The following is a 13,565-nucleotide window of genomic DNA, read 5'->3' on the forward strand; positions in this document are numbered from 1 at the left end:
GCCATTCCAGCACCTTGGGACCCGAATGTCCATTGACTCTTCGAACTATGTGGCCTGCCCATTGCCACTTCAGCTTCGCAACTTGCTGACCTATGTCAGTGACTTTGGTTTGTCTGTAGATCTCCTCATTCCTATACTTTTTTAATATACATAATACCAATTCAACATACCCTACAAATACTCTAAAATAATATTTGAATATTTCTAATTTCAGTCTTACTTTGGATGTGCAGTTGGCAAGGCAAAACAAGCTGCGAAGACTGAAATTGAAAAGTTGAAGCTGGCCGACATGACAGTTAAGCAATTAGTGAAAGAAGCTGCTAGAATGTAAGTAACATTCATAATATTTAGATTAACACCCACCTAGCATGTGTCAACAATATGTCTTATGAAGAAAAATAGGACATGTCAACAAATAGAATTGAAAATATCTTTTATGCGTAAAACATAATTACAAGTTTTCACTATTAAACATTTTCACCAGATGTCAATACACAAAAATTACTTTAATAATTAATTGATGCTGCCACTATTGGATGACAATGTCTATTTCTTAACAAGATATCTTGTAGCGCCCATTCCAGGCCTACCAGTGTTTTTAAAAAAAAATTACTGGGTTAAAAATAAATTCTCAAAATCAGCCCCAATTTAGGAAGTTAATAATGTTACACCTCCAAGGCACAAGGTGTAACACCTATCCTCAGACGCCCTCTAGGAAGGCAGGTCCTATAGAAGGTAATTGGTCTCAGGGTACAGATGGATGATGTCTTTCTATAAAAGTTTTCGTAACACATTCACCAGCTTACTCCCAAAGTCCAGTGTGGTTAAAGAAGTTTTACTTCAAAAATCTTAAACAGACCTGAATCAGGTATCTAACCCAGGTCCTCTCTGTTGAGAACCACAGCACTACCAAACTGTGCCAGTGAGGTTGATAAATAAGACAAGCTACCATTAAGATTTCTACTACTAAATTATTACAACCTAATTTTTTTGTATTGGTCAGGGAACTTTACAGTGATTACCCTGATTATACTCTGAACTCATAAATATGCTTAGATAGATAGATAGCCTTTTGTTTGAAACAGCGTTTAGTTACATAACTTTAGAATTTGATTTGTTTATAATATGTCCCGCTGTTTGTAGTGTCTCCTGACATAAGCCTTCTCCAGCTGCTTCCACTGCAGCCTGTCGGCTGCAACTCTGGTCCAGTGAGGCCCTAGGGTTAGGTGGATGTCGTCTTCCCACCTTCTTGTTGGAAGTCCACATTGTCTGGTACCATCTCATGGGTACCAGAGTGTTACCTGCTTGCTCCATATGTCGGTCTAACTCCTTTTGAAGTAGTTGATTCTTTTGAGAACATCAGTGTCCTGTTTTTTATCTCCATTGAGGTGATTCTGCCATAAATATGCTTACAATATTTAAATTAATTACAAAATTTATTCTTGCAGTATTTACATTGTCCATGATGAGCTGAAAGACAAACAATTTGAGCTAGAACTATCATGGGTATCGAAGGCCACGAATGGACGGCACCAAGTTGTGCCGAAGGAGATAGCTTCGGAGGCAGAGAACCTCGCAAAGCAGGCGTTAGCTGACATTGAGGATTCTGATGATGGTGAAATGTAAACTTTTATAATTAGATAATAAATTTTATTACAAATATATGTTTGTTTTTTTGATAAGTTAGAATATAGCTTGATGTTATTTGCAGTATCTTCATTTAAATCTTAGTCCAATCAATAGAGAATTTTCCCCTGATCTCCTCAGAAGTAGCTCCAATTTCGATGATTTTTTATTTGTCACAAACCTTGTGATTTTCACATTGTCATTGTCACAAACCTTTTGAAGTGGGGACGAAATGATTTATATTGTTTACAATGTCACATTAAACGATGTGTTTATTTTAATGTTACCCATTAGCCTATTTTAATGGTTCACAGCATGACCAAAAATCATTATACAAAAGGGATTTAGAGCTTATACCCACCCCACTGCTCGAATGAAAGTTGGTGGGTTAAGGGTGATAATGTTAATTTCTTTAACAATCAGATATTAATGACCGGGACCAATATAATAGATGTATTAAGGTTTAATATGCTCTCTGAGGCACGGATTTTTTTATCATACCTTGAACCCAGAACCTCAGAATTTGAAGCCAAGTATTGTAACTACTGGTTCAACGGGGCAGTAGAATATGTATGCTGAGTTGTAATTTTCAATTTAATTATTTATGATTCTAAAATGGTATTGTAACCTTTACTGCATAATTATGTTAAATTAAATAAAGAAATAATTTCTTTTTACAAAGAATCGCTATATCTTCAAGCTTAATGTTCGTAATAACGATAGGTCAACGATTAAATGCATTCTCTAATGTATCTATACTAATATTATAAAGAGGTAAAGTTTGTAAGTTTGTCACATTTTTTAAATGGGGTAATCTTCGGAACTACTGGTCCGATTTCAAAAATTCTTTCACCAGTAGAATGCTACATTATCGGGGAGTGCTATAGGCTATATTTTATATTAGTATGATATATATTCGCCGAGTTAACACAGTTTTTGTCATACAGGTCGGACCGAAAATCCTCTTAAGCAGACTTATTCGCATGCGCTGCCTTAACCATTGTGTAAAATTGAAATTAATGTATGGAGGCTTTATGTATCCTTACAAGTTCTACAAAAAAGTCCGCGACACCATATATCTATTTTCTATATATTAGCAGATATAGTACCTTTTGTGTTTTAAAAATTATAAATTTTATAACTTAGGTTTGCGTCATTATTTATGCTACTTAACTTAAATCCTTATCAAAATAAATTATTTATCTATACTTCTATACTAATCTATACTTCTATACTAATATTATAAAGAGGTAAAGTTTGTAAGTTTGTAAGTTTGTCACATTTTTTAAATGGGGTAATCTTCGGAACTACTGGTCCGATTTCAAAAATTCTTTCACCAGTAGAATGCTACATTATCGGGGAGTGCTATAGCCATATATCTATTTTCTATATATTAGCAGATATAGTACCTTTTGTGTTTTAAAAATTATAAATTTTATATACTTAGGTTTGCGTCATTATTTATGCTACTTAACTTAAATCCTTATCAAAATAAATTATTTAATAATCACAAGGATATTATGGAGATAAGATTTGCCCTTTATAGTATGTTAATTAGTTAAATAGTTTCGGAGATAATACAAAATTTCTAAAAGACGCAGAAATTCCGCTACATGACGCCCCGCGCTTTCAATTACGTAGTTCCCGTTCCTGTGTGAATATGGGAATCAAACATAGCCTACACTCGCAAATAACGTAGCTTTCTATTGGTAAAACAATCTTTCAAATCGGTCCAGTAGATCCAAAGATTATAATTTTAGCATAGAAGTCTCTATTTTCCTTTGTCATCGCACCACGCTCATAGGGCTGGACCGATTTTGCTAAGGGTAGGCGTAAGGTAGGGAAGGTATAGGGTAGGGTACAGGTAGGGTAGGGGTTGTGTAAGGGTAGGGTAGGGGTAAAGGTAGGGTAGGTGTAGGGTGGGGTAGGGCAGGGTAGGGGAGTGTATGCCTAGGTTAGGGGTAGGGTAGGGGTAGGGCCTACCCCTATCCTAGGGGTAGGGAAAAGGAAGATTACGGGTAGGGTAGGGTAGGGTACGGGTAGGATACAGTTAGGGTACGGGTAGGGTAGGAGTAGGGTAGAGGTAGGAGATCGATACTGAAGCCTATTTTCTATTTTTTGTCTGTTTGCCTTTTTTTTGACCGGGCATCACGCTGAAACTACAGAATGAATTCAAATGATACTTAAGACGATTTGAGACCATAATACGTAGAAAGATAATAGGATACTTTTTGTCGCGAAAACAAAATCAGAAGTGGGTGAAGCATGGGTAGAAAGTTTGTACGGAAAGTCCTTAATTTTTCTAGGTACATTTGTAAATGTAAAATGATAAGTGGACTATTATTAGGTATAAGTTATAAAACTTGCAAAATAGAATGTGAAATAGGTGTTGAAAGTTGACATCGATTTTTACGCGGACGAAGTCGCGGGCGTCCGCTAGTATAATTATAAAATATACATACAACGTGTCCCAAAATTCAACGATAAGCGGGCGCCAAAAGATTGACCTGCTCATGAGCACTTAAGGAAAAATAATAAAAAAAATATACCTAAATTTTTTTTTTAGTTACAAAATAAATTTTAAAATTCTTTGAAAATTTACACCTTGTATGATATTTTGAACTACCGCAGCTACAATTTCTTAAATATGCTTAAGATTTTTTTTGTATCGGAACCTAAGTAGTACTACTATTCACCACAACTCTTAAAAACACCACAATGCCCGCAGTTTTTACACAAAAAAAAATCAAAATATTTTTTTTCCCTCAAATTTTTAAAGATTTTTACTTTCAGTCTACTTTGACTCATGGTCTTGCAAAAAAAAGTATGAACACCGCTATGGCAAGTTATTTTCAAAGTTGACGCAACTAATCAAGATTTCAAAATAGTATAATACCCTAGGATAACTAGTCACAAAAAAAAATATGCGTACCATTTGTAAACAAGAACCAAATTTCTTAATTGTTCTTGTTGTTAGTAATAAATTTTACTATGTTCCAAAAATGTGTTTGTTATTTTAATTACACAACATTAAAGTAAATGTTCGAATTGTTTTCCACCGGCATTAATACAGGCACGACATCGCCTTAAAAACGACCGTTTTATTTTTCGCGCATATCTTCTAGCATTGATATGTGCCGCAGCCTGAGTGATTTTTTGCCGAAGCTCGTCCAATGTCGTAATCGGTTTTGCGTAGATCCTGTCTTTGAGACAACCCCAATAAAAGAAATCCAGGGGGTTTAGGTCGGGTGATCGGGGTGGCCATAGGATAGGACCAAGTCGCCCGATCCAACGCCCCGGATACTCGTGGTCTAGGTATTGTCTCACAGGACGAGCGTAGTGAGCTGGGCAACCATCATTTTGATACCACATATTTTGAAGGTCGCTTAGGGGGACGTCTTCTAGTAATTCTTGCAAATCATTTTGTAAAAAGTTCAAATAACTGTCCCCATCTAAGTTTCCTTGTAATTCAAAAGGCCCAATCACTTTTCCATTTAAAATGCCCGTCCATAAGTTGACCTTAAATTGATATTGGGATTTGTCTTCTCTCATCAGGTGCGGATTCTCATTGCTCCAGCTGTGTAGGTTGTGAAGATTTAAATAGCCATCTTTCTTGCAGGTTGTTTCATCCGACCATAGTACTTTATCCAAGAACTGAGGATCTTCCCGATGCTTTTGAAGCATCACTCGGCAAAATGCGATCCGCAGTGGATAGTCCCGTGATAGTAACGTTTGTACACGTCTGTAATGATATGGGTGTAGCCGATGACGTTTTAGTATTCGATGTGCTGAACTTTTTGGGATTCCCGTAGCTGCTTCTATGGCACGCACTGAGGTAGTTGAATCAATGTTTATTTCATTGAGAACTTCTTCATCGCATTCCGATCTAGGTCTTCCAGCGTTTCTTCTAGCTGACGGCAAACGACCCTCCGAAAACGCTTGATGCACATTCATAAATACCCGATAATCTGGATATCTTTGAGCGTTTGGGTACCTTTCTCGATACAATCTGCTAGCAGCGTTAGCATTGCACCGACATTCTCCATAAATGAGATGCATGTTAGCGTATTCCATCGGCGTGTATGGTTGCGGCATGATAACGCTAAACAGTCCAAAATACACCAAAAGTCCAATTCACAAAACACAGGCACAGTCCAAAATAATGCCAGGTCAGTTCAGTTTGCAGATCACTTAAGTCCAGTCCAAAATGCAAAGCCAAAAGTCGTTAGTACGAGAGCCACGTCAATTGAATACGGAAAGTTGCGCAGTAAACAAAGGAGCAGAGCGTACTGACTTGCTGGGAACAGGATTTTCTTTACCTGCATCATTGTCATTCAACAAAGAACATCTGTCTATCCCTCTCTAACGTATACTTATCGCTATCTTTCTCTCTCTCTCTCTCTTATTTTTAAATGTTATCGTTCGTTCCATTAAAATTCTAGGAAATTGCAACGTATGACTCACATCATTTTGTGCATAAAGTAAAAGTGATTTCTAGGAGCAAAAACATTTTAGAAATTTAGTTCTTGTTTACAAATGGTACGCATATTTTTTTTTTGCGACTAGTTATCCTAGGGTATTATACTATTTTGAAATCTTGATTAGTTGCGTCAACTTTGAAAATAACTTGCCATAGCGGTGTTCATACTTTTTTTTGCAAGACCATGAGTCAAAGTAGACTGAAAGTAAAAATCTTTAAAAATTTGAGGGAAAAAAAATATTTTGATATTTTTTTGTGTAAAAACTGCGGGCATTGTGGTGTTTTTAAGAGTTGTGGTGAATAGTAGTACTACTTAGGTTCCGATACAAAAAAAATCTTAAGCATATTTAAGAAATTGTAGCTGCGGTAGTTCAAAATATCATACAAGGTGTAAATTTTCAAAGAATTTTAAAATTTATTTTGTAACTAAAAAAAAATTTTGGTATATTTTTTTTATTATTTTTCCTTAAGTGCTCATGAGCAGGTCAATCTTTTGGCGCCCGCTTATCGTTGAATTTTGGGACACGTTGTATATATATGATGCAGCGATTCTTGCTTGCATTTAACTAATGAATTTAAATTAACCAGCCAAAATGTAGGTTCTGTATGCAAATGAGTTTGTAAATTTTTTGTCTACAAATGATTAATTCAATTTGTATTGGGCTTTTATTATTTGTAAGTACATATTACAAATCTGTACTAATATTATAAAGCTGAAAAGGTCGTTTGTTTGTTTGATTGAACTACTGGTACGATTCGAAAAAAGACATTTTTGATGAAAATCATGTTTGAAAAAGAACACACTCTCCAGAATCGGAAATAGAAGTCATATCCACTGGGCTATCACGTGACGTAACCTAATGGATTAATTAAGAATACCTCAATCAGCACAGATGGGGATCGAACCCAGGACCTCTGTCTTGTAAAACCACAGCGCCACGAAGGCCGTCCAAAAAGTCTTTTAGATTCCGTTCCATTAGGTAGAAGAGTAACCTTCAACGAAAATATTTTGTAGATACCTATTCGTGACGGACCACGAGCAAAGATAAAAGAATACAAGACGTATAATTTTGTAATTGAATATTATAGACCTTGTGATGATGTACCGTAGGAAAAAAAGTAGTACAAAAATCCATTAATTATGAATTTTTTTTATGCTTTGATTTTATCAACTAGATCCGATTAGGATTTCTTCAGTTCAGAATGCAAGACCTTTAAACAAATATGTACATAAAATATTCTAATTATATAATACTTACTACTACCGGACCCGGTCATGCTTCGCTTTGACTCATTCTACTCTACCCCTATCCTATTTTACTCCCACCCCACACCTGCCCTACCGTAGTCCTACCTACCCAAGCTACCCCTACCCAAATATACCCCTACCCAACCCTACCCAAAAAAGTGGTCTCCATAAAAGTCACTTTTTAGATAATTTCGGGTTAAAAGGTTTGGCTACCTTTATAAAAAGTAAACATCCTTATATAGTAAGTAGGTATAAACCCCGGCAAGTAACTTGAACCAAAATTGCAGTTATCTGCGCAAGTACATAAACCAAAGTGTAAGACGTGTGATCCGTTATTGTCCAATAGGTACATTAAAGATGACAAATAAATTGAAATTTTTTTTGACATTTTTAATGTTAGCATTAGTTTCTATGGTTACTCGCCGTACGTCGCTAACACCCGAAAATGTGTTACTGCGCATAGTTCAACTTATAGGCCGCCTACTATACATGTTAAAGAAAAACTTTTTTGATAAGCATTATTTTGCCAACCATACAAACTTGCTATAAAATGCTGAAGCAAAAAGACGTTAGAATAGAATATTTCATACACAGTAGATACTGGTCGAAAAAAATGTCGAGTTTAAATGACCTACCCCCAAGTTACAAAAGCACTTTCATTCGTGTAATAAAAATGCAACAAATAATTGGCATTTCAATATTTGACGAATCTGACAAAAAAATCTATTCAAAAATATGTAAGGTTTATTGTTTACCTCACTTTGGTTCTGTTCATGTTTGCTGGTCAGATTTCCTTCGTTGTGAACAGAAAGGAAGTACGACCGACTGTGGAAATCCTGGATGCTTTACCGAGTATTTTAATTGTATTACAAAGTAAGTTAATGCTGTAATCCATAACATCGTGAACAACATCGTGAGAAAACCTGCATACCTGAGAATTTTCTTAATTTTCTGTGTGTTAAGTCTGTCAATCCGCATTTGGCCAGTGTGGTGGACTAAGGCTGGCTGGCTAAGACTAAGACCACCGAAGCGGAGCGGAGGAACGGACTAATGTGGAGCGGAGTTGCGTACCTACTGTGTCTGTGCACCGGAGAAGAGTGAGGCTGCGGAGCGGAGTGCGAAAGTAATGCGAAGCCGAGTTGCAGACGTGCTCCATTTCGCCGCTCCGCATATCGTTTTTATATGAATTTATAAACTAGCTCAGCAGCTCTAGGCAGCCTTAGGCCTAATCCCTTTCATTCTGAGAGGTGACTTGGGCTCAACAGTTGTGTGGGTTGTTAATGATATGAATAAAATGTAATCCTTTAGTATCAATACGTAGATTGATTAACTAGTCTATTTCTAAAGTGCTTTTAAATTCACAATACTAAAACACAAACCAAAAAACTAATTTCTGGCGGGGTTAATCTCTGGAATTTTATTATTAACTTCAGTGTATTTCCAGATTTCGTCAAGTTATCCGTTGTTTTACTCAAAAAGAATCAAATAAAAGCAGTGATCGTGGACATCGGTAAACTGTGGCGAACCGATTACGAAAATGTTAAGAAAAACGAAGAAATGCTCTATTGGATAAAGCGCATGAAAATTTGGAATAATGGTACCTACTTATTTTCCCCGACTACCTTCAAATGCACAAGTTTGCTGACCAAAGTGCTAGCAGAGCAAACCAATCTTATATACATTGTTGAAGCTTGAATAGTATTACAGTAAAGGACCCGAACTCAACGTTAGGAGAGGTCATGAGTGATCTTTTGGGGTTCCCAGTCCTGACTCCCAATTAATTAGAGGGAACGTTTATTTGTGGTCAGCACAAATAAAATGAAAATTAAAGTACCATCTCTTTAAAACAAATAAAGAGAAATGTTGGTACCTAATCATTTTTTTTCTGTTTTTCTTCTTGAATCATCAACGCGAAAATAAGAAATATTCATACTGATCGAACCATTTTCAAGCTCTCGACTCAAGACACTTGGGATTTTACTTATATTTTCTATAATACCTAATCAAGATTAGTGTGTTTGAGAGCAGTGATAGCCCAGTGGATATGACCTCTGCCTCCGATTCCGGAGGGTGTGGGTTCGAATCCGGTTCAGGGCATGCACCTCCAACTTTTCAGTTGTGTGCATTTTAAGAAATTTAATATCACGTGTCACAAACGGTGAAGGAAAACATCGTGAGGAAACCTGCATACCAGAGAATTATATTCATTCTCTGCGTGTGTGAAGTCTGCCAATCCGCATTGGGCCAGCGTGGTGGACTATTGGCCTAACCCCTCTCATTCTGAGAGGAGACTCGAGCTCAGCAGTGAGCCGAATATGGGTTGATGACGAAGATTAGTTTAATGGTAAGTTTAGGTCATGGACAGTTATCAGCCTCCAAAAACTCATCACGAAGCGATCTAAGATTTGAAACAAACCGTACCTATCGATCTTAGTTTATTGTTAGGTACACAAGTAACAATAAACAAAAATCACAGCCATTAAATAAGTTAATGGCTGTGACCTTTGTTTATTCAGGATTGCAAAAGAAATTATTTTCAGTTTTGTTCGGAATCGTGACTCTACCGACGGTCATATTTGTGCTTAGCCCTGTGGTGATCACAATTATTAGTTTCCACTCGGAGGACGAACCCGAGTATCAACTATCGCTTCAGATGTTTTCCTTCGATGATATTGATTCACACTTGAAATATTCAATGGTCGCAATATTTCAAATGATAACCTGTAAGTAACACTTTAATTTTTACACTTATTTTACAAATACAAATGTAATAACTCATTAGAGCTACTCGGCACTATGGGCTTCTTTGGACAGACTCTCACTACGTGAACTCTCTATCAACACCGATTTTTTTGCCCCCAGTGGTCTACGCACAGGCGACAAGTCAGGGCCTGTAGCCATGTCGCATGTCGATTCTCTTTCTACAAACGCCTACGCTTCGAAAATTTAATAAATTGTGTATCAGCTCCGACGAATGGAGTTTACTCTTTCAGATCGACTGTTTAAATAGGCGTATGTATGTACAATACCTACGCCTGAAAAGTTAAAGGTGCGCAACTGAGGAACAGCAGGCCGCAGCAACGCTCGGTGAAAGGTGCATAGAATAGGTTGCGCTCAAAAACGTAACGCTGTCTGTCATTCGATCCTCGAATTATACTGCCCATATTTTTTTATGCAGGGCTTTAAATGAAAAATCGATTCTTATGGAGTAAACTCTAAAAATGTAATGTAGGGTCATTGTGGCTACAGTGGGTCAAGTGGGAACACTGGGTCGGCAATATATTGGTGAAAAAGAGACGGTCTATAGTTGCGTCTCTTTCACATTATATTCGCGCTCCAACATGACTCACGCCAAGCTTGCCAGTGGATCGCTAGGAAGCGTTTTAAACGGTACAGGAATTAGTTTGTGTTTTGTGACTGCAAAAGTAAAAAAATACGTAAGTTTTAATTTTTATTTCTTCCATAGTTATAAATGTTAGAAGTTAGTTAAAGTTTTTATGTTTTAAGTACTTATTAAGGTCTCATTTGATAGTAAATTGAGCTAGCTTTCTCAGTGAAGTATTCTGTTATTGCGTCGTTAAATTAAAATGGCGTGGGTGGTACACAGTGAGTCGTTTCCAAAGTGGGCACAGTGAGTCGACCCACTGTGGACCTATTGAAATAATCTATATTCTATACTAATATTTTAAAGTGGAAAGATTTGTATTTTCGTAGGTAACAAATAAACTCACAAACTACTAGACCGATTTGAAAAATTCTTTCAATAAAAAGCTACATTATCAGGGAGTAAAATAGGCTTTCTATTATCACCTTTTTCCTATGGGAATTAGATCTGCGAAGTTCTTCTATTTCTATATAATATTGGGATCGATGGCTTAACGTGCTCTCCAGGGCGAAGGACGTAACACCACCAACTTAACAACTACATATTGTAATTTTATTTTACAGAATGTCTAAGAAACGCCTGTTATGTAGGAAATATGAAAAAAGAAAAATGAATATAAAAAAAGCTCTTTAAGATATCAAATCAGGGAAAAAAATACTTGCTGTTGCTAGAGAACAGAAAATTCCATTTTCGACGTTACAACGTTATGCAGCCAAAGTTAAAGCATCCACAAGTCCTGAAAATGTGAGACTTGTTTGACCAGAGTTAACAGAGTTTTCACGGATGAGCAAGAACAAGCATTAAAGGAGTATTGCGCTCTTATGTTCTCAAATCGATATTTCTTTAGTTGGTATTTGGAAAGGTTTTTATTTAATTTTATTTTTTGCTGATAATAATGTTATTACAAAGATCTCAATTGTGATTTATAGGTTAGGTAAAAAACGAAAGTGCTTTTAAATTGTTAAGTGGCTAAAGTAAAAAATCTAGAAGCTAAGAGTCATTTAATTTATAATGTGGTTTTTATGTTGGTTATATTTGAATGAATGAATATTATTATTATATCTATACTAATATTATAAAGAGGTAAAGTTTGTAAGTTTGTAAGTTTGTCACATTTTTTAAATGGGGTAATGTTCGGAACTACTGGTCCGATTTTAAAAATTCTTTCACCAGTAAAATGCTACATTATCGGGGAGTGCTATAGGCTATATTTTATATTAATATCATATATATTAGCCGAGTTATCACAGTTTTTGTCATACAGGTCGGACTGAAAATCCTCTTAAACAGACTTATTCGCATGCGCTGCCTTAACTATTGTGTAAAATTGAAATTAATGTATGGAGACTTTATGTATCTTTAAAAGTTCTACAAAAAATTCCGCGACACCATATATCTATCTTCTATATATTAGCAGATATAGTAACCATTTGTGTTTTAAAAAATATTAATTTTATATACTTAGGTTTACGTCATTATTTATACAACTAAACTTTAATCCTTATTAAAATAAATTATTTAATAATCACAAGGATATTATGGAGATAAGATTTGCCCTTTACAGTATGTTAATTACTTAAATAGTTTTGGAGATAACACAAAATTTCTAAAAGACGCAAAATTCCGTTATATGACGCCCGGCGCTTTCATTTACGTAGTTCCCGTTCCCGTGTGAATATGGAGATCAAACATAGCCTATGACACTCGCAAATAACGTAGCTTTCTATTGTTAAAACAATTTTCCAAATCGGTCCAGTAGATCCAGAGATTACCTCCTACAACCACACGAACTTTACCTCTTTATATTATTAGCATAGAAGTCTCTATTTTTCTTGGTCATACCACCACTCTCGAAGGACTGGACCGATTTTGCTAAGGGTAGGAGTAAGGTAGAGAAGTTACAGGGTAGGGTAGGGTACGGGTAGGGAAGCGTAGGGGTAGTGTAGGGGTAGGGTAGGTTTAGGGCCGGGTTTAGGGTAGCGGTAGGGTAGGGGTAGAGGTAGGGTAGTGGTAGGGTAGTGGTAGGGTAGAGGTACGGGTAGGATAGGAAAGTGGTAGGGTAGAGGTAGGATAGGCGTGAGATAGGGGTACGGGCGGGCCACATAGTTCGAAGAGCCGATGGACGTTGGGGCCCCAAGGTGCTGGAATGGCGACCCGCACCGGAAAGCGCAGTGTTGGGCGACCCCCCACTAGGTGGACCGAGGATATTAAGCGGGTTGCAGGGAGCCGCTGGATGCTGGCGGCTCGAGATCGTTGTGCTTGGAGGTCCATGCAAGAGGCCTATGTCCAGCAGTGGACGTCTATCGGCTGATAAGGTAAGGTAAGGTAAGGGGTACGGGTGGGATAGGGGTAGGAAAGGGATAGGTTACGGGAAGGGTAAAGGGTAGGATGGGGGTAGGGGTAGGATGGGGGTAGGGGTAGGGTAGGGGTAGGGTAGATGTAGGGGTTGGGTAGGGTAGGGTTGGGGTAGTGGTAGGGTTGGGGTAGTAAAGTTGACATCGAAATTTACGCGGACGAAGTCGCGGGCGTCCGCTAGTTTGTTTATAAAGAAGAAGAACTTCATTTACTTTGACATTTTACATATGAAGACTTTTGGTTGACAAGTTAAGAATACTACATTTAAAAAAATCTGTTTGTCATAGAATTAAAGGATTAATAATATGTTAAACAAAGTCTAAATACAGTTTTATACATAGATAAAAAATATCACCTTTTATTTTAGGTTAAACACCCAACTGACCCACTGTGACCTGAAAACTGACTCACTGTATACACTATATAGGACACAGTGGATCAAAAGCCATTTAAAAAAAATATATATATTT

At 36.9% G+C, this 13,565-nt stretch overlaps 1 protein-coding gene across 1 annotated transcript in view; it reads left to right on the forward strand.

Annotated features, from left to right (window-relative positions):
* LOC112048165 (proteasome subunit alpha type-3) overlaps nucleotides 1-1,662 on the forward strand; it is a 6,245-nt gene extending 4,583 nt beyond the window's left edge. Inside the window, exons 4-5 of the mRNA XM_024085578.2 lie at nucleotides 215-327; nucleotides 1,449-1,662. Coding sequence (XP_023941346.1) covers nucleotides 215-327; nucleotides 1,449-1,626 — 291 coding nt within the window. The 3' untranslated portion in view covers nucleotides 1,627-1,662. The remainder of the gene's footprint in view (nucleotides 1-214; nucleotides 328-1,448) is intronic.
* Nucleotides 1,663-13,565: the final 11,903 nt, after the last annotated feature.

Source organism: Bicyclus anynana, chromosome 16 (assembly GCF_947172395.1).
Source record: "Bicyclus anynana chromosome 16, ilBicAnyn1.1, whole genome shotgun sequence".
Taxonomy (NCBI): domain Eukaryota; kingdom Metazoa; phylum Arthropoda; class Insecta; order Lepidoptera; family Nymphalidae; genus Bicyclus; species Bicyclus anynana.